The sequence below is a fragment of the Oncorhynchus tshawytscha genome, linkage group LG33 (genome assembly GCF_018296145.1).
Source record: "Oncorhynchus tshawytscha isolate Ot180627B linkage group LG33, Otsh_v2.0, whole genome shotgun sequence".
Lineage (NCBI taxonomy): Eukaryota > Metazoa > Chordata > Actinopteri > Salmoniformes > Salmonidae > Oncorhynchus > Oncorhynchus tshawytscha.
This window is the reverse complement of record NC_056461.1, coordinates 704,990-731,359: the sequence shown is the minus strand read 5'-3', so window position 1 is coordinate 731,359 and position 26,370 is coordinate 704,990. Positions and strand designations below refer to the sequence as shown.

The following is a 26,370-nucleotide window of genomic DNA, read 5'->3' as shown; positions in this document are numbered from 1 at the left end:
GAAAATCCTCCTCTGATTTGTCATCCAAAGTGTCCCAGCTACAACATGTAGTGCCGTTTTGTTAGATAAAATCCTTCTTTATATCCCAAAAAGTCATTTTAGTTGGCGACATCGATTTGAGTAATCCACTCGTTCAACATGCAGAGATAGGAATCTGAAAATCTACCCCTAGACTTTGTTTCAACAAGTCAAAATACATTTCTATTGACTCCTCAGATACCCTAAAATGTAATCAAACTATACAGTTTCATATGGAAAGAAGTATGTTCAATAGGAAACTTAGTACAGGGACACAGTCTTGGAAATGTGTGTATGCACGCAAGATGAAGACAGAACCCACCTGCTAAAATCAAACTGATATTTCTCATTCGTTTTGGAACAAGCCTGAAACCTTGAACATTGACTGCTGACACCCTGTGGAAGCCATAGAAATTGCATCCTGGGAGCTAGAATTCATTATGCCCATATACTTTCCATTGTAAGAGCATGGGCTCTCAAAAAACAAAAATCCGATTGGTTGTTCTTTGGATATTCTCCTACCATATCTATTGTGTTATAGTCTCCTACATTATTTTAACATTTCTACAAACTTCAACGTGTTTTCTTTCCAAAGGTACCAATTATATGCATATCCTGGCTTCAGGGCCTGAACAACAGGCAGTTTACTTGGGACACGTCAGTCAGGCGGAAATTTAGAAAAAAAGGACCCTAGCCCGAAGAAGTTTTAATTAAATCTCCCTGGAATCAGAATGCATGAGCCAAACATTTGCTGAATTTCGAGGCCTGTTGAATAAGACATTGATTGAGACTTTTCTCTCAAGTACATGTTTTCGCAAACAGAACTGGCAATGGTTGCAAGACATATCAGTCTCCTTGACAACACCAGCGATGCACGTGAGTCTTCTGTAGATCTGGTGTAAACTCATCTTCTCTTCTTCCTTGTCTTCTGTTTGTGACTTTTTTGTTTCCCTCTCAGGTGTCCAAATGAATTTACTGGTGATCGCTGTCAAAACTACGTAATGGCCAGCTTCTACAGTACGTCTATTTTCTCTTCCTGTCTGTGCTTGTGATTGGAGCATGCTCAATCAGCGCTACTTCCTGTTGCTTCATTTTTTTAAATGTTGTATGTATCCCATAACGGTAGCTAACGCACTTTTGTACATTGCGATGTTCCATACATTTGACCTTAATTTAGCGCCCCAAAAACGTAATACTTCCAGGTCAACTGTAATATGAATACCATTGTAAAGCACAATTTCTCCCCTTTCCAGCAAAATCAATGACGAGACCTTGATGATGCCCATCTCTGCATGATCGTCTTTTTAAAAATGGTGGGTGGGGAAGCAAACGCGTCATAGTGAAAGGGGAGATATGTCGTATGGGGAAACTGCATTTTTCACCCGCCCAACTTATTAACTCTAAAATGTAGATATAACACCATAAAGAGTTTATATAATGTGCCATTACATACCTATGTAAAGGTTTGTGTCGATTTTGAATATGGTTTTCAAGGGGGCGCTAAATTTATCTTCACAATTCAACTGTGGCTGTCACAGTTTTTGAGAGTCATGATGGCTTTCAGTGATTACGCAAAAACGAACAATGGATTAAATTAACTATTGATGAACTCACGAGTAATTCCCTTTACACTCACCATTGATGATTTCTTGCTTTGGAAAGAGGCTGTACGGCACAGAATGAGTTGAATAATGCGTGCAGTATGTTACGTCTTTAAAGCGTCAGCGGGGTCAGTTATTTCTCCAGTACTATGGGTCCATTACCATGTCAATCGACACTGAATCGAGACTTAGTTCACACCCCAGACTTTGATGCCAACACAGTCGCTACAGTCCCATTAGTTTTCATCGCAGCCTCATTTAAATGCTGCAGTTGCGCAAATGTGTACGGATCGGGGTTAGTCACCATTACCTGTTTCTCGCATGTCCATTTTTTTTGCCTTGTTTTGTAGAGTTGGATGAAATTTAAAGCAGTTCATTATAGTTTCCTGATATTGTGTTAGTTATGTCATGATTGAATGGAACAATAATAGAAGAAAGAAATGAAACTCAAACTTATGTATATTCAACTTTCCAAACTTGAACCTTCCAATAGGAGGCAGGGGACAGTGTTGTTTGCTGTACTAAAAAAGCTCTATATCGCTACTTACTGCCTTTGAAAGGAAACAACCTAAGCCTGCAATGTATTTTATAATCTAAAGAGCAATAACACTTATGGGAGGTGGGTGGGCGTCATTGTGGATTATGGAGGCACTGTAAAAACCAGAACAGAGACCTCTTTGATGTCATGGAAAGGCAAGAGAGGGAGAGAGGCAGCCGCCCAGGCAACGGCCCCAGTGCACTTTATCACTGTACCCACTCACCTTACTGTCCAATTACCATAGGTTACCTGGCAACAGTTGCGGTGCGTGGGTAAAATCACTGAGGAAGCCAAGCCAAGCCAGTTAAAAAGCCATATTACAGCCTGTGTTTTGATAATTTAGTTGTTTGCTCTATAAAGGCTGATTTATACTTTGTCTATTGACATGTCTGTAGACAGTTGGCGCAATGACATCATGAACATTCTATTGTCGTCCGACATCAAACTTGTCGTTAACATTATGAAAAAGTATTAACACAAAAACGACAGGCTGCACGACATCAGCACCCTGGTGGTCCAAAATAGCATAACTGGTGTATTTTAACACCAATAAACCCTTCCATTTAAAAATGTATTTAGTATATGTCAATCTAGCAAACCAGGCAACTACAGCAACTCTCTAAATAATGTCTTGGCTTGCTTCTAGCTTGTTAGCTAGCTAACTAACGTTAGTTCAAATATTGACCATATCATAGTTGACAACATCTTAACTTTAGCACATTTTTATTGATTATTACAGGAAAATAAACTCACAAAAATAGCATTATTTACAAGTTAATGGTGAGAAAATTAAAGAAAATAGCTTACGATGTGATGAAATAAAAGTAGGGCATTCTACATGAGGATTTTAAAACGTGAGCATTGTCTCGTTGCTGACTTAGTCAGGTAACCATGACAACGGACGCAGCGACAGGGTCAAAGTTGAACTTTTTTTCATCTGCCTGCAACAAGGAAACGGACAGTCGCAGCGACGGTCTACAGACATTCAACCGGAGTATAAATGAAATATAATTTGAACCAGCGACACTTGTCACATTCCAGTTGTCTAGAGACATGTCAATAGCCAAAGTATTAGCCAGCTTTAACCCATTTGTTCATACACCACCATGATATACAATGATGCTGAGACAACAAAAAGACAACAGTCACACATAGGCCTGTAACGGTGACCGTATTACCGCCACACCGGTGGTCATGAAGGCAGTCATATTCCATGTGACCATTTAGTCACGGTAATGAGGCTTCTCTAAGCTCTGATGCTGCTGCTGATGGTCATTCGAATTAGCATGTTGCGCAACATTACTATAAGCTGTGCAGTTGCGTGAGAAAACAGAGTGATGGCTTCTAATAAAAAGAGGAAGATCCCATCAGCTTTCTATATAATTAGGCTACTACATTGATTTCTCAAGTTTCATAATATTAAACACATTGCTTCTCTTTACAACAGGAGTATAGCCTACCTGGCTGGCATGAAAATGAATCACGGGAAAAGCGTCCTCCATTCGCTATTTAAGTGCATAGTTGACATGCATTTTAACCCCTGCCCCTGTTTCGAGATAGGCTCATGATAACGGTCCATTCTAAATCAAAACAAATTTCACTCATACATAATTTAGTAGATGTAAAGACACGATTAAATCAAGAATAATCAGATGGGTGACAATATTAGCCTATCACTTGTGAATTATATATTATCACTTGTGAATGATGCCCAGTGTAAGGCAAGACATAATTACTTTTTTCAAATGTTCTAATCACAGTAGCACACCTCGTGTTTGTATAACAACTAAAGTGGCCAAAATTACTTCTTAAGATTAAGCACATTAATCCGCTTTACAAGGGGTGTAGAGCCTAACTGGCATACATAAGCAGGGCGTGAGTTTCAAGTTTGGGGAAGATGAATTTCACCATAAAAATGACCCTTCATAATACAAGCATTACATGCATAATTGCATTTGAGGTCATTTGTGATAATGGATGCGCGCAGTTGCCTCCCCGGTGTGTCTGTCTTCACCTGTAGCCTGTGAGAAAGCCCGGGTCACATGATGGAGAGCGATGTGAGTGAGAGGTGCTTCATAGCACGCAGCACTCAGGGAGAAGGGAATTATAATTATTATATTCAGCCCAAAGGCAAAACGGCCACTGACTGCAAAAGGCCTGGATTTTTTTCGGGGCGTTACAGCCACACAAAAGGATGCCGCTGGGAAATTCGAGGTATTATCAAGTGCTTGTCAAATTGTGAACGAGAAACTGATGAAGTCTGTACAGCCTGCGCAAAAAAACAAGGCAGAGCTCATTCCTTTCATGCAACTTTTTTCAAATTATAATTTGTCTCATTATGCAGCCTTTGAATGTATTAAAAATCAAAACATATAGCCCAACAATTGTAGAATAACTAAAGTTACGTTAATAACTCTAAATTATTATTATTGCTTATTTTACCTTTATTTAACTAAGCAAGTCAGTTCTTATTTACAATGACGGCCTACCCGGGATGACGCTGGGACAATTGTGCACCGCCCTATGGGACTCCCCATCACAGACATTTTTTCTTAGGAGGTGATTTGATTGGTGTGAAGCCAAAACCAAACTAGCCACACTTGGGGGACATTTTGCTGCACCAGGACAACCCCCAGTTGAGCTTAGCTGAAGGGAGGCCAAGTGCTTGTTGGCATCAATCAATCAAATGCTACAACGGCAACATGTTATACTCTTTTGTTAACGACAGGCATCAGATACTTTGGCTACAAATCAAATCCAATTTTATTGATCACATACACATATTTAGCAGCTGTTATTGCAAGTGTAGCAAAAATGCTTGTGTTCCTAGCTCCAACAGTGCAGTAGTATCTAAAAATTCACAACAATACACAGAAATCTAAAAGTAAAAGAATGGAATTTAAATATTAAGATGAACAATGTCAGAGTGGCATTAACTAAAATACATTAGAATACGGTATATACAGTTGAAGTCTGATGTTAACATACACTTAGGTTGGAGTCATTAACTCATTTTTCAACCACTCCACAAATTTCTTGCTAACAAACTATAGTATTGGCAAGTCAGTTAGGACATCTACTTTGTGCATGACACAAGTCATTTTTCCAACAATTGTTTTCACTTATAAGTACCTGTATCACAATTCCAGTAGGTCAGAAGTTTACATACACTAAGTTGACTGTGCCTTAAAACAGCTTGGAAAATTCCAGTGAAAATTCCAATTATGTCATGGCTTTAGAAGCTTCTGATAGGCTATTTTACATCATTTGAGTCAATTGGACAGGCAGTCAAATCAAATTAAATTAGATTTGTCACATGCTCCGACCTTACAGTGAAATGCTTACTTACAATGCAGTTTAAAAATTTAAAATAAAAAAAATAATAGTAACAAATAATTAAAGAGCAGCAGTAAAATAACAATAGTGAGGCTATATACAGGGGGTACTAGTACAGAGTCAATGTGTGGGGGCACCAGTTAGTCGAGGTAATTGAGGTAACATGTGCATGTAGGTAGAGTTATTAAAGTGACTGCATAGATAATAATAGAGAGTAGCAACAGTGTAAAAGATGGGGGGCAATGCAAATAGTCTGGGTAGCCATTTGATTAGATGTTCAGGAGGCTTATGGCTTGGGGGTATAAGCTGCCTCTTGTACCTAGACTTGGCACTCCGGTACCAGTGGCTGGAGTCTTGGACAATTTTTAGGGCCTTCCTCTGACCGCCTGGTATAGAGGTCCTGGATGGCAGGAAGCTTGGCCCCAGTGATATACTGGGCCATACACACTAAAATCAAATCAAATCAAATGTATTTATATAGCCCTTCGTACATCAGCTGATATCTCAAAGTGCTGTACAGAAACCCAGCCTAAAATCCCAAACGGCAAGCAATGCAGGTGTAGAAGCACGGTGGCTAATAATAAGGCAGAACAGTTGAAACTGGAGCAGCAGCACGGCCAGGTGGACTGGGGACAGCAAGGAGTCATCATGTCAGGTAGTCCTGGGGCATGGTCCTAGGGCTCAGGTCCTCCGAGAGAGAGAGAGAGAAAGAGAGAATTAGGGAACGCACACTTAGATTCACACAGGACACCGAATAGGACAGGAGAGGTACTCCAGATATAACAAACTGACCCTAGCCCCCCGACACATTAACTACTGCAGCATAAATACTGGAGGCTGAGACAGGTGGGGTCAGGAGACACTGTGACCCCATCCGAGGACACCCCCAGACAGGGCCAAACAGGAAGGATATAACCCCACCCACTTTGCCAAAGCACAGCCCCCACACCACTAGAGGGATATCTTCAACCACCAACTTACCATCCTGAGACAAGGCTGAGTATAGCCCACAAAGAACTCCACCATGGCACAACCCAAGGGGGGGCGCCAACCCAGACAGGATGACCACATCAGTGAATCAACCCACTCAGGTGACGCACCCCTTCCAGGTACGGCATGAGAGAGCCCCAGTAAGCCAGTGACTCAGCCCCTGTAATAGGGTTAGAGGCAGAGAATCCCAGTGGGAAGAGGGGAACACTACCCTCTGTAGTGCCTTGCGGTCAGAGGCCGAGCAGTTGCCATACCATGCTCTCGATGGTGCAGCTGTAGAACCTTTTTGTCACATCTACTCCTGCCACACCCCCTAGTGGTCATCCAGTATATGCTTTACCTACAGCTATTCGCTCCAGTACACTCTTTCTCTCTCTACCCCTCCCTTTCTATTTGTGTGTGATGGTGTGGTTGGAGACATGTGTGCTGGAGTCAAAGCAGATCTCTATCAGCTGCGACTCGTTCCATAAATCAAGACCTCTACAAATACCCATTCCTGCCAATTCCACTCTGCCAGATCGTAATCTCAGTCAGTATCAGTCTAGCCTTTTGTTTATTCTCAAGATCCTGTTGCTCTGCTTTGCTCGTTTACCTGCCTTACACAATTTTTGTCCTCTCCTTGTAGTTACTGCTCTGTCTCTGTCTCCTGTCTCCTGTTCCACATCTCACTACCAACCACCTTGCTCTGGATATCACTCACCACCATTACCTTGGATTCCCCTCAGGACCTGTTCCCCTGTTCTACTCAGCCAACTCCAACCTCACTCTACAATCCTGGTTTTTGCAACTCATCTTAGCTACCCCGGTTCTGCACTCCCCATTTCTCTGTGATCAATAAACCTATTTGTGCATTCATCCCGGCTTCCTCTTCTGAGTCCGCTCTTGGGTTCCCCCCCTTCGCTCATCGTAACACTTTTGATCTGAGGACCCATGCCACATTTTCAGTCTCCTGAGGGGGAATAGGTTTTGTCGTGCCCTCTTGACCACTGTCTTGGTGTGCTTGGACCATGTGAGTTTGTTGGTGATGTGGACACCAAAGAACTTGAAGCTCTCAACCTGCTCCACTACAGCCCCGTCGATGAGAATGGGGGTCTGCTTGGTCCTCCTTTTCCTGTAGTCTACAATGATCTCCTTTGTCTTGATCACGTTGAGGGAGAGGTTGTCTTCCTGGCACCACACGGCCAGGTCTTTGACCTCCTCCCCATAGGCTGTCTCGTCGTCGTCGGTGATCAGGCCTATCATTGTTGGTGTTGTGCCTGGGCGTGCAGTCATAAGTGAACAGGGAGTACAGACTGAGCACACACCCCTGAGGGCCCCCATGTTGAGAATGCAGTGCGCCCGGCCCACCACAGGAGTCACTAGAGCGCGATGGGACAAGAGCATCCCTGCTGGCCAAACCCCCTGAAGTCCACGATCAGCTCCTTCATTTTGTTGACGTTGAGTTTATTTTCCTGGCACCATTCCGCCAGGGCCCTCACCTCCTCCCTGTAGGCTCTCTCGATGTTGGTAATCAGGCCTACCACTGCTGTGTTGTCTGCAAACTTTTTTTTACCACTTTTTCTCCCCAATTTCATGGTTTCCAATTGGTAGTTACAGTCTTGTCTCATCGCTGTAACTCCTGTACGGACTCGGGAAAGGCGAAGATCGAGATCCGTGTGTCCCTGCTTCTTGACACAATGCCCACTTAACCCGGAAGCCAGCCGCACCAATGGGTCGGAGGAAACACTGTACACCTGGCGACTGTGTCAGCAGCACACATTGCGCCCGGCCCGCCACAGGAGTCGCTAGTGCGCGATGGGACAAGGACATCCCTGCAGGCCAAACCCTCCCCTAACCCGGACGACGCTGGGCCAATTGTGCGCCGCCCCATGGGTCTCCCAGTCGCAGCCGGCTCTGACAGAGCCTGGACTCGAACCCAGAATCTCTAGTGGCACAGCTAGTACTGCGATGCAGTGGCTTAGACCACTGCGCCACTCGGGAGGTGCTGACGTCCGCAAACTTGATGATTGAGTTGGAGGCGTGGGTGGCCACGCAGTCATGAATGAACAAGGAGAATAGGAGGGGGATGAGCACGCACCCTTTTGGGGCCCATGTGGTGAGGATCAGTGTACTGGAGGTTCAGTTTCCTACCTTCACCAGTTGCACAGGGAGTGGTTCAGACACAGGGCTCCGAGCTTAATGATGCGCTTGGAGGGTACTATGGTGTTGAAGGCTGAGCTATAGTCAATGAACAGCATTCTTATACTGAGACAGAGAGGCGCTGTTTCCCTCGTTCAGATGATTTCTCTGGTGAAATTCAGCCTCTTGCAAATTGATGGAAAATTATGAAAACACAGAGAGAGACTATTTGATCATTTCAAATGTTTTATTGAGTATCCATGAATACAGTCATTGCCTGGCAAAACAGCAGCAATAAAACCATGCTTTCATCTACGAGGTGGAACAAATAAAAGACGCCTAATTGAGATGTAATCGGAGTGTGGAGGAAGCAAAGGAACAGAGGGAGTTGTATTTTGCGTCTCCCTGAGATGACAGCGAGTGAATTTGAGGAGCTAATCAAAGGAATGCTGCTCTCGCTATCTGTTCCTCTAATCATCGTGGCCCACTACTCCTCCTCCCAGTTGGCATAGCCGTGGGTAGTAGGGATGCTGAGGATGATGCAGCACCCCCTGAAAAATCAGAACTCCAAGAAATATAAATGTAAATTATTGTACTATTTAGAAAACTATTTTTTTTACACAAGAGTAGTGCACTGGGACTTTACTTTATTAGCGGACCAAAAATTCTCAGAACACCCCACCCCCAAACCTCTTCCCGCGGCCAGTTGGTGGCCTTTATCTAGCCAGGGAAAAATACAGTGTCCGTGAACCCCTGGAGCTTCAAGGAGGGCACGCTGCCAGCAATGTAACAAGAGACACTCACTGCTACGGAGGAGGAGGAGGGATGCTGTAGATGAGGAGGAGCTACGGATGCTGTGTGTGCGTAGTATAGGCTGAGAAAGGATGGACGCAGCCCTATCCTTGACGATCAGGAAATATTATCCAAAGGGGGGACAGCCAATGTCTCCGTATGGATGTTGCCAAAATAGTCATATATTTTCATGCTTGCTGTGGGAACGCAGCTGAGGCCGGAGAGGACAGACATGAAGACGGCTCCGACAGCAGTTCAGAAGAGCTGAGAGCACAATCATTTACCCCTCGCTGACAAACGGACCTCCTGACAGGGGCTGCTGTGGGTCGAGGGTACGCTACTCAAAATGGAGGTATATGTTCGGGTCTGTTCAGAGTAGTATTCAGGAAGGAGTCCTTTTCTTCTGATTTGACTAGTCCTTGTTTGACCCAGCGAGAGTAGTTGAAGATGTTGTTGATATTGATAGTACTCTGTACTCTCCTGAGGCGTCACAGTTGCCCTTGACCAAGTAGGGAAAGTTGCAAACACTTTGAAACTCAGTCAGCTGTCATGTTACGCACGGTGAAAGCAGGACTTTGATATTTGTTAACAATGAGAATCATAGAATTTGACCAAGAACAGAGTGGTTGTTATTGTTGTCACTAACCATATTTTGAGTAGAGAACATGTATAGGGTACATTTGGCATAATGGGACTAAATCTAATCCCATTTCTAAAGTATTGGCTGAATTTCTATACATTTTTCAGAGCAGCGTTACTGGGGCAGTCATATGAAAGGTGCCTTGGAGCTTCTAAGCTGAGGGTTCACAAGTGCAGAACAGCCATGTGTTTATGTTTTGCATCGTTTTTAAGGGCCAACAAGATGTTTGAATATTAGTCAGATTTACTCAGGGAAAAATATGCCTTCTGTTCCTATACTACCTCATTGCGTCAGTTTATACACAACTTTATAATCACATCACAGCTCCTTTGATAACACAGCTATTAACCAAAATAACAGTATGATAATTGTAGCCTATTGTCGAAGAGAGAATAGGAAGTACATCACAGTACGTAACAGTGTCATTGGAATTGTATCCATTTTAGAATAAGGCTGTAAGGTAACAAAATATGTCAAAAGTGAAGGTGTCTGCATACTTTCCAAATGCACTGTATATATACTGTATATATGATTTTTGTATTCCTCTGAACATATTTAACAGGCATGGCTGTTGATTGGAGTAATGGCAAGTCAGAATTTGGTATGACGGCAAAATTGACTTTGTAGATCTGCATTAGTGTGTGTTGGGAATCGAAATAGTACATGATCATCACATCATGAGAGGTGTAAGACATGTCGTAGTGTTTAACATTGAACGACTAATGCCCTAACTAGTGCCCGTAAACCTGCCTGATTGACAGTGTAGTGACATTACCATTGGTAATGCAAGCAAAGTGATGTTTGCATGTGCATGCCACTGCACTGAGAAAGTTCCTCTCATGGTAGCTATTATTAGATGGATACATTTTAATGCATTTTTGATTAACTCATGTATTCGATGGGTTTTGGTGTCTGATCACTTTTCCTAATTGTGGTAACATCATCTTAGTTACTTAGTTAGCTGTTAGACTATAATAGAGTGGATATTCTAGAAGAGGGTTTCCCAAACCTGGTCCTGGGGCCTCTCATGGGTGCATGTTTTGTTCAGCTGTGTAGTGCTAGGGCGAACAACAAAACATGCACCTATAGGAGGCCCCAGGACCAAGTTTGGGAAACCCTAATTATAGAATTATTCTATAAGGTGAAATAGTCAGTTATAATGCATTATTCCATTCTCTGTAGAAACATTTTGTGAGCAATATAGTTCTGAATAACACCTCATCTGAAAAATACCTCTCTTTTCTTTTTGTCACGTGTCTGCATTGGCAGAACATCTTGGGATTGAATTTATGGGTATGATTAGTTCCTTTCTCTTTAGTTTGCAGACGTAGGACTAGAAGCTTGAGCCTGCCCCCCTCATCTCCAGTCAGTTTCCTTGTGCCAATGAAGGGATCATCCAGCCATAACATACCATATTTGTTCTAGAATAATAATCATACATTCACGCTATATACAGCGGGGGGGAAAGTATTTAGTCAGCCACCAATTGTGCAAGTTCTCCCACTTAAAAAGATGAGAGAGGCCTGTAATTTTCATCATAGGTACACTTCAGAAAATCACATTGTAGGATTTTGAATGAATTTATTTGCAAATTATGGTGGAAAATAAGTATTTGGTCACCTTCAAACAAGCAAGATTTCTGGCTCTCACAGACCTGTAACTTCTTCTTTAAGAGGCTCCTCTGTCCTCCACTCGGTACCTGTATTAATGGCACCTGTTTGAACTTGTTATCAGTATAAAAGACACCTGTCCACAACCTCAAACAGTCACACTCCAAACTCCACTATGGCCAATACCAAAGAGCTGTCAAAGGACACCAGAAACAAAATTGTAGACCTGCACCAGGATGGGAAGACTGAATCTGCAATAGGTAAGCAGCTTGGTTTGAAGAAATCAACTGTGGGAGGAATTATTAGGAAATGGAAGACATACAAGACCACTGGGCTCCACGCAAGATCTCACCCCGTGGGGTCAAAATGATCACAAGAACGGTGAGCAAAAATCCCAGAACCACACGGGGGGACCTAGTGAATGACCTGCAGAGAGCTGGGACCAAAGTAACAAAGCCTAGCATCAGTAACATACTACGCCGCCAGGGACTCAAATCCTGCAGTGCCAGACGTGTCCCCCTGCTTAAGCCAGTACATGTCCAGGCCCGTCTGAAGTTTGCTAGAGAGCATTTGGATGATCCAGAAGAAGATTGTGAGAATGGATGAAACCAAAATATAACTTTTTGGTAAAAACTCAACTTGTCGTGTTTGGAGGACAAAGAATGCTGAGTTGCATCCAAAGAACACCATACCTACTGTGAAGCATGGGGGTGGAAACATCATGCTTTGGGGCTGTTTTTCTGCAAAGGGACCAGGACGACTGATCCGTGTAAAGGAAAGAATGAATGGGGCCATGTATCGTGAGATTTTGAGTGAAAACCTCCTTCCATCAGCAAGGGCATTGAAGATGGAATGTGGCTGGGTCTTTCAGCATGACAATGATCCCAAACACACCACCCAGGCAACGAAGGAGTGGCTTCGTAAGAAGCATTTCAAGGTCCTGGAGTGGCCTAGCCAGTCTCCAGATCTCAACCCCATAGAAAATCTTTGGAGGGAGTTGAAAGTCCGTGTTGCCCAGCAACAGCCCCAAAACATTACTGCTCTAGAGGTGATCTGCATGGAGGAATGGGCCAAAATACCAGCAACAGTGTGTGAACCTTGTGAAGACTTACAGAAAACGTTTGACCTCTGTCATTGCCAACAAAGGGTAGATAACAAAATATTGAGATAAACTTTTGTTATTGACCAAATACTTATTTTCCACTATAATTTGCAAATAAATTCATAAAAAATCCTACAATGTGATTTTCTGGATTTTGTTTTCTAATTTTGTCTGTCATAGTTGAAGTGTACCTATGATGAAAATTACAGGCCTCTCTCATCTTTTTAAGTGGGAGAACTTGCACAATTGGTGGCTGACTAAATACTTTTCTGCCCACTGTATGTAGCTCAAATATGCTGCCCATCTATCAAGCCTTGATGCTGTTATTCTGGCAGCATGCCCCAAAATGGCAATGTGATTAACGTCATGTAGTTCGAAGCCGCATGGTGTAGCCAGCATCTACAATGCTTAGTAATGACACCTTCTATTATACATTTCTGGAAAACCTCAATGTGTTAGTGTATAGTCAAATTAACCTGCACACATACAAACAAATGACGAGCAGGTCCTCAAAATACCAACACACATTAGGTTCTAAAATGTCCACCATAAACTCACATTAGACTCATTCAAACGTTTGAGCTACAGTAGACTATCTCTTGTTGTTGTGTCAGACACACAATAGATAGTGTAGGTACCCAGAGAGACTGCAGTGTGTTTATGCTGTATGTTCAGATCCCTTCAGCTCTTGCTTTTGCCTTTTCCTTGCATCTCCCCTGATCCCTCCTCTCCCTCCAACCAGTATTTAGCATGTCATGCCAACTATGCTGACAGCGCCCTCCCTCCCTCGCGGCCCATTCATTTCATCTCCTTCTTTCCTGTTGTCCTATTTCCTACTGTACCGTGTGGATGTACTGTATGTGTCCAACAGTGTCCCCTTTGTTTTCCTGTCATCTCATGCTTCCTCCCCTTGTCTCATCAGTGATGTCAGTTTTTGCTGTAGGTCGTGATGTTCACTCTGAACAATTTACCAAATAATTGTTCTTCATTTTTTTTTTTAATGATTGTTTCTAGCATCATTTGTTCACAGGACACATAATACTGAGGCAAACTGAACAAATTTTCAAAAACGGAGTAGAAACAAACTAGGTGTGATTACTGAACAGTTTATATAATTACTCACTTCACTTGATCCCCTAATCTGGTGACTTGTAACCTCTAAATATTTTGAAACATAATTATTCCATAATTCCAAGCGCTGGGTCCTGTGAACAAACAATGTTGCACTGTTTGCAGTATTAGAATATTAACATTACACAAAGGAGTGATTTTAATTGTGGAAAATGTGCCTAGTCATGATCACTGAGCCCGACCTTGAACTAACACTTCCTCGCTTTCCGACTGGATTCAGCAGAACTGCCTCCTCAGATCAATGTATTCGATTTCCTCCGTCTCGGTCGACAGCCACTATACAATGTTATATCTGGGCCACGTTCAGTAGACAAACATTGTTTAACATTGCAGAAAGAAATGCCATGAATGAAGCCCACGTGATTCCTCTAAAACATTGTGCCCCAGTTTGTTTGTTTCTGTGAATGTAATACATAACCTAAAACACATTTATTCGTTTCCCTTGGGATTTCCAAGTAGAGTTTGGTTTGTGTAACAGTAAGGCCTGCATGTTGTGGAGTTTTAAGAATGCGTTGTCCTCTTTTCCAGAAGCTGAGGAGCTGTATCAGAAACGTGTATTAACAATAACAGGAATCTGCATTGCACTCCTAGTGGTTGGAATCATGTGTGTGGTTGCCTACTGCAAAACAAAGTAATTCACGTCACATTTTTATGCTAAACTCAAAATCATTATTTACTAGCATCCTTATTATGTAATTTGTAGTTTTCTCTGAGGTAATAGCCTGCACATTTGAACATTTAAATATTTGTTTTGGTCAATCACAACCTCTGATGTCAACCTTTGACAAAATCTGTCATCCCTCTGGTTTTTGGATTGGCTAAATGGCTGGTCAGTCTCACAATGCAGTTTGTCTTTACGTGCACAGAAAGCAGAGGAAAAAGCTCCATGATCTTCTGAGGCAGAGCCTACGAAATGAGAGAAACACCATGGCAAGTATGGCTAATGGACCTCCGATTTATAACCCTTCACTTGAAAACGTCCAGTTTGTCAATGTAAGTCACTCACGTAGCTAGCTTACATCTTATAATGGTGACTAAGCAACTCTCTCGCTAATTTTCAAATATTCATTGATTTCAGAAAGTATTCACAGCCCAAGACTTTTTCCACATTTTGTTATGTTACAAATTGGGATTCAAATGGTATTAATTGTCTTTTTTTGTCAATGAGCTATACAAAACACTCTGTCAAAGTCGAAGAAAACCCAGACAGGAAGACCAGGTCATTGACTCAACCCACTCAAGTGACGCACCCCTCCTAGGGACGGCATGGAAGAGCACTAGTAAGCCATTGACTCAACCCCTGTAATAGGGTTAGAGGCAGAGAATCCCAGTGGAAAGAGGGGAACCGGCCAGGCAGAGACAGCAAGGGCGGTCTGTTGCTCCAGTACCTTTCAGTTCACCTTCACACTCCTGGGCCAGATAACGCTCAATCATAGGACCTACTGAAGAGATGAGACTTCACTAAAGACTTAAAGGTAGAGACCGACTCTGCATCTCTCACATTGGTAGGCAGACCGTTCCATAAAAATGGAGGTAAATAGGAGAAAGCCCAGCCTCCAGCTGTTTGCTTAGAAATTCTAGGGACAATTAGTAGGCCTGCGTCTTGTGACTGTAGCGTACATGTAGGTATGTATGGCAGGACCAAATCAGAAAGATAGGTAGGAGCAAGCCCATGTAATGCTTTGTAGGTTAGCAGTAAAACCTTGAAATCAGCCCTTGCCTTAACAGGAAACCAGTGTAGGGAGTCTAGCACTGGAGTAATATGATCAAATATTTGGGTTCTAGTCAGGATTCTAGCAGCCGTACTTAGCACTAACTGAAGTTTATTTAGTCCTTTATCCAGGTAGCCGGAAAGTAGAGCATTGCAGTAATCTAACCTAGAAGTGACAAAAGCATGGATTAATTTTTCTGCATAATTTTTGGACAGAAAGTTTCTGATTTTTGCAATGTTACGTAGACGGAAAAAAGCTGTCCTTGAAACAGTCTTGATATGTTTGTCAAAAGAGAGATCAGGGTTCAGAGTAACGCCGAGGTCCTTCACAGTTTTATTTGAGACGACTGTACAACCATCAAGATTAATGGTCAGATTCAACAGAAGATCTCTTTGTTTTTTGGGACCTAAAACAAGCATCTCTGTTTTGTCCACGTTTAAAAGTAGAAAGTTTGCAGCCGTCCACTTCCTTATGTCTGAAACACAGGCTTCTAGGGAGGGCAATTTTGGGGCTTCACCATGTTTAATTGAAATGTACAGCTGTGTGTCATCAGCATAGCAGTGAAAGTTAACATTATGTTTTCGAATGACATCCCCAAGAGGTAAAATATATAGTGAGAACAATAGTGGTCCTAAAACGGAACCTTGAGGACCACCGAAATTTACAGTTGATTTGTCAGAGGACAAACCATTCACAGAGACAAACTGATATCTTTCCGACAGATAAGATCTAAACCAGGCCATAACTTTTCCGTGTAGACCAATTTGGGTTTCCAATCTCTCCAAAAGAATGTGTGTGATTGATGGTATCAAAAGCAGCACTAAGGTCTAGGAGCACGAGGACAGATGCAGAGCCTCGGTCTGACGCCATTAAAAGGTAATTTACCACCTTCACAAGTGCAGTCTCAGTGCTATGATGGGGTCTAAAACCAGACTGAAGCATTTTGTATACATTGTTTGTCTTCAGGAAGGCAGTGAGTTGCTGCTTCAGAGTTCGGGTATTTTCTGTATACCAGGGAGCTAGTTTCTTATAACAAAGGTTTTTCATTTTTAGGGGTGCGACTGCATCTAGGGTATTGCGCAAGGTTAAATTGAGTTCCTCAGTTAGGTGGTTAATTGATTTTTGTCCTCTGACGTCCTTGGGTAGGCAGAGGGAGTCTGGAAGGGCATCGAAGAATCTGTGGGTTGTCTGAGAATTTATATCACGACTTTTGATGATCCTTGCTTGGGGTCTGAGCAGATTATTTGCTGTGATTGCAAACGTAATAAAATAGTGGTCCGAAAATAGTGGTCCAGGATTATGAGGAAAAACATTAAGATCCACAACATTTATTCCATGGGACAAAACTAAGTCCAGAGTATGACTGTGGCAGTGAGTAGGTCCGGAGACATTTTGAGTTGATGATGACTCCGAAAGCCATTTGGAGTGGGTCTGTGGACTTTTCCATGTGAATATTAAAGTCACCAAAAATTTGAATATTATGTGCTATGACTACAAGGTCCGATAGGAATTCAGGGAACTCAGTGAGGAACGCTGTATATGGCCCAGGAGGATTCTTAGCTGTACCTATAAAAAGTGTTTGAGTAGGCTGCATAGATTTCATGACCAGAAGCTCAATTATTTTGTAAATTGAAATTTGCTATCGTAAATGTTAGCAACACCTCCACCTTTGCGGGATGTGCAGGGGATATGGTCACTAGTGTATCCAGGAGGTGAGGCCTCAATTAACACAGTATATTCATCAGGCTTAAGCCATGTTTCAGTCAGGCCAATCACATCAAGATTATGATCAGTGATTAGTTCATTGACTATAACTGCCTTGGAAGTGAGGGATCTAACATTAAGTAGCCCTATTTTGAGATGTGAGGTATCACAATCTCTTTCAATAATGGCAGGAATGGAGGAGGTCTTTATTCTAGTGAGATTGCTAAGGCGAACACCGCCATGTTTAGTTTTGCCCAACCTAGGTCGAGGCACAGATATGGTCTCAATGGGGATAGCTGAGCTGACTACAGTGACTGTGCTAGAGGCAGACTCCACTAAGCTGGCAGGCTGGCTAACAGCCTGCTGCCTGGCCTGCACCCTATTTCATTGTGGAGCTAGGGGAGTTAGAGCCCTGTCTATGTTGGTAGATAAGATGAGAGCACCCCTCCAGCTAGGATGGAGTCCGTCACTCCTCAACAGGCCATGCTTGGTCCTGTTTGTGGGTGAGTCCCAGAAAGAGGGCCAATTATCTACAAATTCTATCTTTTGGCAGGGGCAGAAAACAGTTTTCAACCAGCGATTGAGTTGTGAGACTGCTGTAGAGCTCATCACTACCCCTAACTGGGAGGGGGCCAGAGACAATTACTCAATGCCTACACATCTTTCTAGCTGATTTACACGCTGATGCTATGCTGCGCTTGGTGACCTCTGACTCTTTCATCCTAACATTGTTGGTGCCGACGTGGATAACAATATCCCTCTACTCTCTACACTCGCCAGTTTTATCTTTAACCAGCACATCTTCAGATTAGCCTTAATGTCAGTAGCCCTGCCCCCTGGTAGACAGTGTATGATCACTGGATGATTTGTTTTAAGTCTACAACTGCGGGTAGAGTCGCCAATGACTATGGTTTTCAATTTGTCAGAGCTGTGGATAACAATATTTGCACACCTGGATTGTACAATATTGGTACATTATTCTTTTTTTAAATTCTACATGCTCTGTCAAGTTGGTTCTTGATTATGTCTAGACGGCCATTTTCAAGTCTTGCCATAGATTTAAGTCAAAATTGTAACTAGGCCACTCAGGAACATTCAATGTCATCTTGGAAAGCAACTCCAGTGTACATTTGGCCTTGTGTTTCAGGTTATTGTCCTGCTGAAAGGTGAATTTATCTCCCAGTGTCTGTTGGAAAGCAGACTGAACCAGGTTTTCCACTAGAATTGTGCCTGTGCTTAGCCCTATTCCGTTTAGTTTTATCCTTAAAAAACTCCCTAGTCCTTGCCGATGAGCATACCCATAACATGATGCAGTGGAAGTCAGTAATGTTTTGTGTTGGATTTGCACTAAACATAACGCTTTGTATTCAGGACATAAAGTTAATTTCTATGCCACATTTATTGCAGTTTAACTTTAGTGCCTTATTGCAAACAGGATGCATGTTTTGGAATATTTTTATTCTGTACAGGCTTCCTTTTCATCCTGTCATTTAGGTTAGTATTTTGGAGTAACTATAATGTTGTTGATCCATCCTCAGTTTTCTCCTATCACAGCCATTAAACTCTGTAACTGTTTTAAAGTGACCACTGGCCTCATGGTGAAATCCCTGAGAGGTTTCCTTCCTTTCGAAAAAAATTATTCAACGTTGACATTATGGGCTGTTGTGTGTGTGTGTTGGCCAGTGACACAATCTCAATTTATTCCATTTTAAATTCAGGCTATAAAACAACAAAATGTGGAAAAAGTCAAAGGGTTTGAATACTTTCTTAAGGAACTGTATATATTTTTGTTGACATGTTTCAGAGTACATAGAGCTACAGGATCTGCACGTTTCATAATGTGAACGTGATTTCATGGCCTTACTATTGACGCTTCTTTTGATTGTTTCCCGTTTCCCTTCTTATAGCAATTAGTGTCTAAAAATGCATTGCCCACACAGCATCTACTTGTGAAGGAAACGGAAATGTCTTTCTCCACGAGCCAGTACACATCATCAGTGCATCAATCGACAACGGTCACCCACACCTCCAGTCAAAGGTAATCCTGTACAATCCTACACGACAGCTTTCCTTTTTCCTTTCCTTCCTCTCATCCCATCTGTGAAAGTCGTCTGCTTTTAAAAAGAGATGAGCAATAGCGCTTGCTCTAAGAAGATACTGTAATAATGTGTCAAAGATAAAGTCCTAATGTTCTGTTCATCTCCTTCAATCTGTCATAACTGTCAACATGCATTACAGCCTCTCTACGCTATCTTAATCGAACTCCTTCTCATTTCACCCCAGCCAACCCCGCTTTTCCTCCTTTCCTCTATCCTCTCCGTTTATGTCAGGGGTTTGAAAAGCAATGAATTCACATTGGGGGGAATTCCAACCCCAGTTAAGGCACGTAAATTGAGCGTAATGATCTTTTATGATCTTTTCTCTCTCTCCGTATTCTGACCTTGAACTTAAGCATGAGAATAGTGTGTTTTTCACCTGCTCTCTGTTTGGGGTGGAGATTGAATAAAGAGAGTGTGTCTACAGATACGCCGCATTCTGACCTTCACTTAATGCCCTTATAATTCCACCACCTTTACACGCGAGGAAACCGTGAATAACATCTAGTCAATCTACCGGTTCCAAGTGGAAATAGCACCTACTTTATGCTTTCCGATAGAAATACACCATTTTCCATGCACCATTCTCCATGTCATTTACAACTTGATAAGAGCTAGGTAAATGAGTAATCCGTTTCGATAAGGGAGTTGTATATATAAATGACACTTGTTTTAGATATATTTTACCTTATAATCGATGGAGACGTGAAACCAGTCATATGGTAGCAAACTGAAGGATATCAACATATCCATTTCCCACAGTACAGCTTATGAACTGCTGTGCCATTATGCAGAATTTAAACTTTTAACTTATGTAGCCTGAGAAACAAGGTTCATGAAGTCAATAACTTGCTTGTAACAGATTACATTCATATTCTGACTATCTCTGAAACTCACTTAGATAATAGCTTTGATGATACAGTGGTAGCAAAACATGGTTATAACATCTACCGAAAAGACAGAAATGCCAACAGAGGCGGTATTGCGGTCTATATTCAGAACCACATTCCTGTAAAGAGTAGAGACAATCTAATCTCTTCCGGCGCCGACAGAGATGGCCGCCTCGCTTCGCGTTCCTAGGAAACTATGCAGTTTTTTGTTTTTTTACGTGTTATTTCTTACATTAGTACCCCAGGTCATCTTAGGTTTCATTACATACAGTCGAGAAGAACTACTGAATATAAGAGCAGCGTCAACTCACCATCAGTACGACCAAGAATATGACTTTCGCGAAGTGGATCCTGTGTTCTGCCTTTCACCCAGGACAACGGAATGGATCCCAGCCGGCGACCCAAAAAAACGACTTCGTAAAAGAGGGAAACGTAGCGATCTTCTGGTCAGACTCCGGAGACGGGCTCATCGTGCACCACTCCCCAGTATACTTCTCACCAATGTCCAGTCTCTTGACAACAAGGTTGATGAAATCCAAGCAAGGGTAGCATTCCAGAGGGACATCAGAGACTGTAACGTTCTTTGCTTCATGGAAACATGGCTCACTGGAGAGACGCTTTCGGAGTCGGTGCAGCCAGCTGGTTTCTCCACGCATCGCGCGGACAGAAACAAACATCTTTCTGGTAAGAAGAGGGGCGGGGGCGTATGCCTTATGGCTAACGAGACGTTGTGTGGTCACAAAAGCATACAGGAACTCAAGTACTTCTGTTCACCTGATTTAGAATTCCTCACCATCAAATGTCGACCGCATTATCTACCAAGGGAATTCTCTTTGATTATAATCACAGCCGTATATATTCCCCCCAAGCAGACACATCGATGGCTCTGAACGAACCTTATTTGACTCTTTGCAAACTGGAATCCATACATCCTGAGGCTGCATTCATTGTAGCTGGGGATTTTAACAAGGCTAATCTGAAAACAAGACTCCCTAAATTGTATCAGCATATACAGGGCTGGCAAAACCTTGGATCACTGCTATTCTAACTTCCGCGACGCATATAAGGCCCTGCCCCGCCCTCCTTTCGGAAAAGCTGACCACGACTCCATTTTGTTGATCCCTGCCTACAGACAGAAACTAAAACAAGAAGCTCCCACGCTGAGGTCTGTTCAATGCTGGTCCGACCAATCTGATTCCACACTCCAAGACTGCTTCCATCACGTGGACTGGGATATGTTTCGTATTGCGTCAGACAACAACATTGACGAATACGCTGATTCGGTGTGCGAGTTCATTAGAACGTGCGTTGAAGATGTCGTTCCCATAGCAACGATTAAAACATTCCCAAACCAGAAACCTTGGATTGATGGCAGCATTCGCGTGAAACTGAAAGCGCAAACCACTGCTTTTAATCAGGGCAAGGTGACCGGAAATATGACCGAATACAAACAGTGTAGCTATTCCCTCCGCAAGGCAATCAAACAAGCTAAGCGTCAGTATAGAGACAAAGTAGAATCTCAATTCAACGGCTCAGACACAAGAGGTATGTGGCAGGGTCTACAGTCAATCACGGATTACAAAAAGAAAACCAGCCTCGTCACAGACCCGGATGTCTTGCTCCCAGGCAGACTAAATAACTTTTTTGCCTGCTTTGAGGACAATACAGTGCCACTGACACGGCCTGCAACCAAAACATGCGGCCTCTCCTTCACTGCAGCCGAGGTGAGTAAAACATTTAAACGTGTTAAGCCTCGCAAGGCTGCAGGCCCAGACGGCATCCCCAGCCGCGCCCTCAGAGCATGCGCAGACCAGCTGGCTGGTGTGTTTATGGACATATTCAATCAATCCCTATCCCAGTCTGCTGTTCCCACATGCTTCAAGAGGGCCACCATTGTTCCTGTTCCCAAGAAAGCTAAGGTAACTGAGTTAAACGACTACCGCCCCGTAGCACTCACTTCGTCATCATGAAGTGCTTTGAGAGACTAGTCAAGGACCATATCACCTCCACCCTACCTGACACCCTAGACCCACTCCAATTTGCTTACCGCCCAAATAGGTCCACAGACGATGCAATCTCAACCACACTGCACACTTCCCTAACCCACCTGGACAAGAGGAATACCTATGTGAGAATGCTGTTCATCGACTACAGCTCGGCATTTAACACCATAGTACCCTCCAAGCTCGTCATCAAGCTCGAGACCCTGGGTCTCGACCCCACCCTGTGCAACTGGGTACTGGACTTCCTGACGGGCCGCCCCCAGGTGGTAAGGGTAGGCAACAACATCTCCACCCCGCTGATCCTCAACACTGGGGCCCCACAAGGGTGCGTTCTGAGCCCTCTCCTGTACTCCCTGTTCACCCACGACTGCGTGGCCACGCACGCCTCCAACTCAATCATCAAGTTTGTGGACGACACAACAGTGGTAGGCTTGATTACCAACAATGACGAGACGGCCTACAGGGAGGAGGTGAGGGCCCTCGGAGTGTGGTGTCAGGAAAATAACCTCACACTCAACGTCAACAAAACTAAGGAGATGATTGTGGACTTCAGGAAACAGCAGAGGGAACACCCCCCTATCCACATCGATGGAACAGTAGTGGAGAGGGTAGCAAGTTTTAAGTTCCTCGGCATACACATCACAGACAAACTGAATTGGTCCACCCACACAGACAGCACCACACAGACAACAGCGCCTCTTCAACCTCAGGAGGCTGAAGAAATTCGGCTTGTCACCAAAAGCACTCACAAACTTCTACAGATGCACAATCGAGAGCATCCTGGCAGGCTGTATCACCGCCTGGTACGGCAACTGCTCCGCCCACAACCGTAAGGCTCTCCAGAGGGTAGTGAGGTCTGCACAACGCATCACCGGGGGCAAACTACCTGCCCTCCAGGACACCTACACCACCCGATGTTACAGGAAGGCCATAAAGATCATCAAGGACAACAACCACCCGAGCCACTGCCTGTTCATCCCGCTATCATCCAGAAGGCGAGGTCAGTACAGGTGCATCAAAGCTGGGACCGAGAGACTGAAAAACAGCTTCTATCTCAAGGCCATCAGACTGTTAAACAGCCACCACTAACATTGAGTGGCTGCTGCCAACACACTGACTCAATTCCAGCCACTTTAATAATGGGAATTGATGGGAAAGGATGTAAAATATATCACTAGCCACTTTAAACAATGCTACCTAATATAATGTTTACATACCCTACATTATTCATCTCATATGTATACGCATATACTGTACTCTATCATCTACTGCATCTTTATGTAATACATGTATCACTAGCCACTTTAACTATGCCACTTTGTTTACATACTCATTTCATATGTATATACTGTACTCGATACCATCTACTGTATCTTGCCTATGCCGCTCTGTACCATCACTCATTCATATATCTTTATGTACATATTCTTTATCCCCTTACACTTGTGTGTATAAGACAATAGTTTTGGAATTGTTAGTTAGATTACTTGTTGGTTATTACTGCATTGTCGGAACTAGAAGCACAAGCATTCCGCTACACTCGCATTAACATCTGCTAACCATGTGTATGTGACAAATAAAATTTGATTTGATTTGATTTTTTAATGTTAAATACTGTTGAAGTAATATGGCTACAGGTTCATCTGCCTCACCTAAAGCCCATTCTGGTGGGAAGCTGCTATAGACCACCAAGTGCTAACAGTCAGTATCTGGATAACAAGTGTGAAATCCTTGATGTGTGAATGCTTGATGTGATATCAACAGAGAAGTATATTTTCTGGGTGATTTAAATATTGACTGGCTTTCATCAAGCTGCCCACTCAGGGAAAAAAATCAAACTGTAACCAGCGCCTGCAACCTGGATCAGGCTGTCAGTCAACCTACAAGGGTAGTTACTAACAGCACAGGAATTAAATCATCAACATGTATTGACCACATCTTTACTAATGCTGCAGAAATTTGCTCCAAAGCAGTATCCAGATCCATCGGATGTAGTGATCACAATATAGTAGCCATATCTAGGAAAACAAAAGTTCCAAAGACTGGGCCTAATATAGTGTATAAGAGGTGATGAAATATGTTTTTTAGTGATTCATATGTAGATGGTGGAAAGAATATTTGTTGGTCTGTGGTGTGTAATGAGGAGCAACCAGACACTGCTGGTCTGTGGTGTGTAATGAGGAGCAACCAGACGCTGTTGGTCTGTGGTGTGTAATGAGGAGCAACCAGACACTGCTGGTCTGTGGTGTGTAGTGAGGAGCAACCAGATACTGCTGGTCTGTGGTGTGTAATGAGGAGCAACCAGATACTGCTGGTCTGTGGTGTGTAATGAGGAGCAACCAGACGCTGCTGGTCTGTGGTGTGTAATGAGGAGCAACCAGACGCTGCTGGTCTGTGGTGTGTAATGAGGAGCAACCAGACGCTGCTGGTCTGTGGTGTGTAATGAGGAGCAACCAGACGCTGCTGGTCTGTGGTGTGTAATGAGGATCAACCAGACGCTGCTGGTCTGTGGTGTGTAATGAGGAGCAACCAGACGCTGCTGGTCTGTGGTGTGTAATGAGGAGCAACCAGACGCTGCTGGTCTGTGGTGTGTAATGAGGAGCAACCAGACGCTGCTGGTCTGTGGTGTGTAATGAGGAGCAACCAGACGCTGCTGGTCTGTGGTGTGTAATGAGGAGCAACCAGACGCTGCTGGTCTGTGGTGTGTAATGAGGAGCAACCAGACGCTGCTGGTCTGTGGTGTGTAATGAGGAGCAACCAGACACTGCTGGTCTGTGGTGTGTAATGAGGAGCAACCAGACACTGCTGGTCTGTGGTGTGTAATGAGGAACAACCAGACGCTGCTGGTCTGTGGTGTGTAATGAGGAACAACCAGACACTGCTGGTCTGTGGTGTGTAATGAGGAGCAACCAGACGCTGCTGGTCTGTGGTGTGTAATGAGGAACAACCAGACACTGCTGGTCTGTGGTGTGTAATGAGGAGCAACCAGACGCTGCACGTGACACATTTATGAAACTACTTATTCCAGTTACTAATAAGCACCCATTAAGAAAATGACTATAAAACTGTTAAATCCCCATGGATTGATGAGGAATTGAAAAATTGGGGGATGAGGCAAAAGGTATGGCAATTAAGTCTGGCAGCCCAACTGATTCTCAAATGTACTTCAAATTAAGAAATCATGTGACGAAACTAAATAAAAATTAAAATAAACTACACCATGAAACAATATAAAGTATGATAGTAAAAAGCTTTGGGGCACCTTAAATTACATTTAGGGGAAAAAAGCCAGCTCTGCTCCTTCATTTATTGAATCAGATGATGGCTCATTCATCACAAAGCCCACTGATATTGCAAACTACTTTAAGTGCTATTTAATCCTTTAAATACTTTTGTGGTTTTGTTCTAGCCTGCTTGGAGTGTAAGAACGGTAGTTTTAGCAGATTTGGGACTATTCTATTGGTCCATTAAGCCCAGCTGAAGTATTTGAAATGATTGCTAAAAGTATTTGAACCCAGGTTTGCAATAGACATGTTTTAACGTGTTTACAGTTTACATCAGTGTCTGAAGCAGCCAGTGTTATGCATCATTTAAGAGAAGCAATTAATTCCCCTCTTCTGTCTACCCTCTTCATTCTCCTCTGTCTCCCCTCAGCTGGAGCAACTGCCGCAGCGAGAGTGCCTTCTCTCACAGCTGCTCTGTCTTGGTGATGTCATCAATGGAGAACAGCAGGCACGCCACACCCATCCACCGGGGTCGTTTGGACGCCACGGGCGGCGCCAGAGACCTGAGTGTCTACCTAAAGAACACCCGAGACATGCCAGACTCCTCCAGGGACTCGCTGTTCAGAGACAGGTAGGAGAAAGATGCCCTAATGTAGCTAATGGTGCTACGTGCTGCTTTACACACAATAACCTCCCTTCAGCCCATACAACTAATTGAGGGTTTGTGACTAATGATAGGTCATTAAGAAGTGGCAGACACTGAGTTAAAAAGAGATATCCGTTTAAGAATAAGGTATATTTTAGAGATTATACTTGATATCATGTTTAGGGAATAACATTCATTTTATATATCATGGCACTTTGT

At 43.2% G+C, this 26,370-nt stretch overlaps 1 protein-coding gene across 7 annotated transcripts in view; it reads left to right on the top strand.

The window, feature by feature from the left end:
• LOC112244578 (pro-neuregulin-1, membrane-bound isoform) overlaps positions 1-26,370 on the top strand; it is an 88,818-nt gene that overhangs the window by 59,567 nt on the left and 2,881 nt on the right. For 2 of the 7 annotated variants that reach the window (XM_024412285.2, XM_024412290.2), the window contains exons 3-7: positions 977-1,035; positions 14,405-14,507; positions 14,743-14,869; positions 19,200-19,330; positions 25,936-26,136. In XM_024412285.2, the coding sequence (XP_024268053.1) occupies positions 977-1,035; positions 14,405-14,507; positions 14,743-14,869; positions 19,200-19,330; positions 25,936-26,136 (621 nt within the window). Of the gene's footprint in view, positions 1-976; positions 1,036-9,119; positions 9,746-14,404; positions 14,508-14,742; positions 14,870-19,199; positions 19,331-25,935; positions 26,137-26,370 lie in introns of those variants that run through there. The other 5 variants (XM_024412286.2, XM_024412291.2, XM_024412292.2 and 2 more) reach the window with 5 other exon arrangements.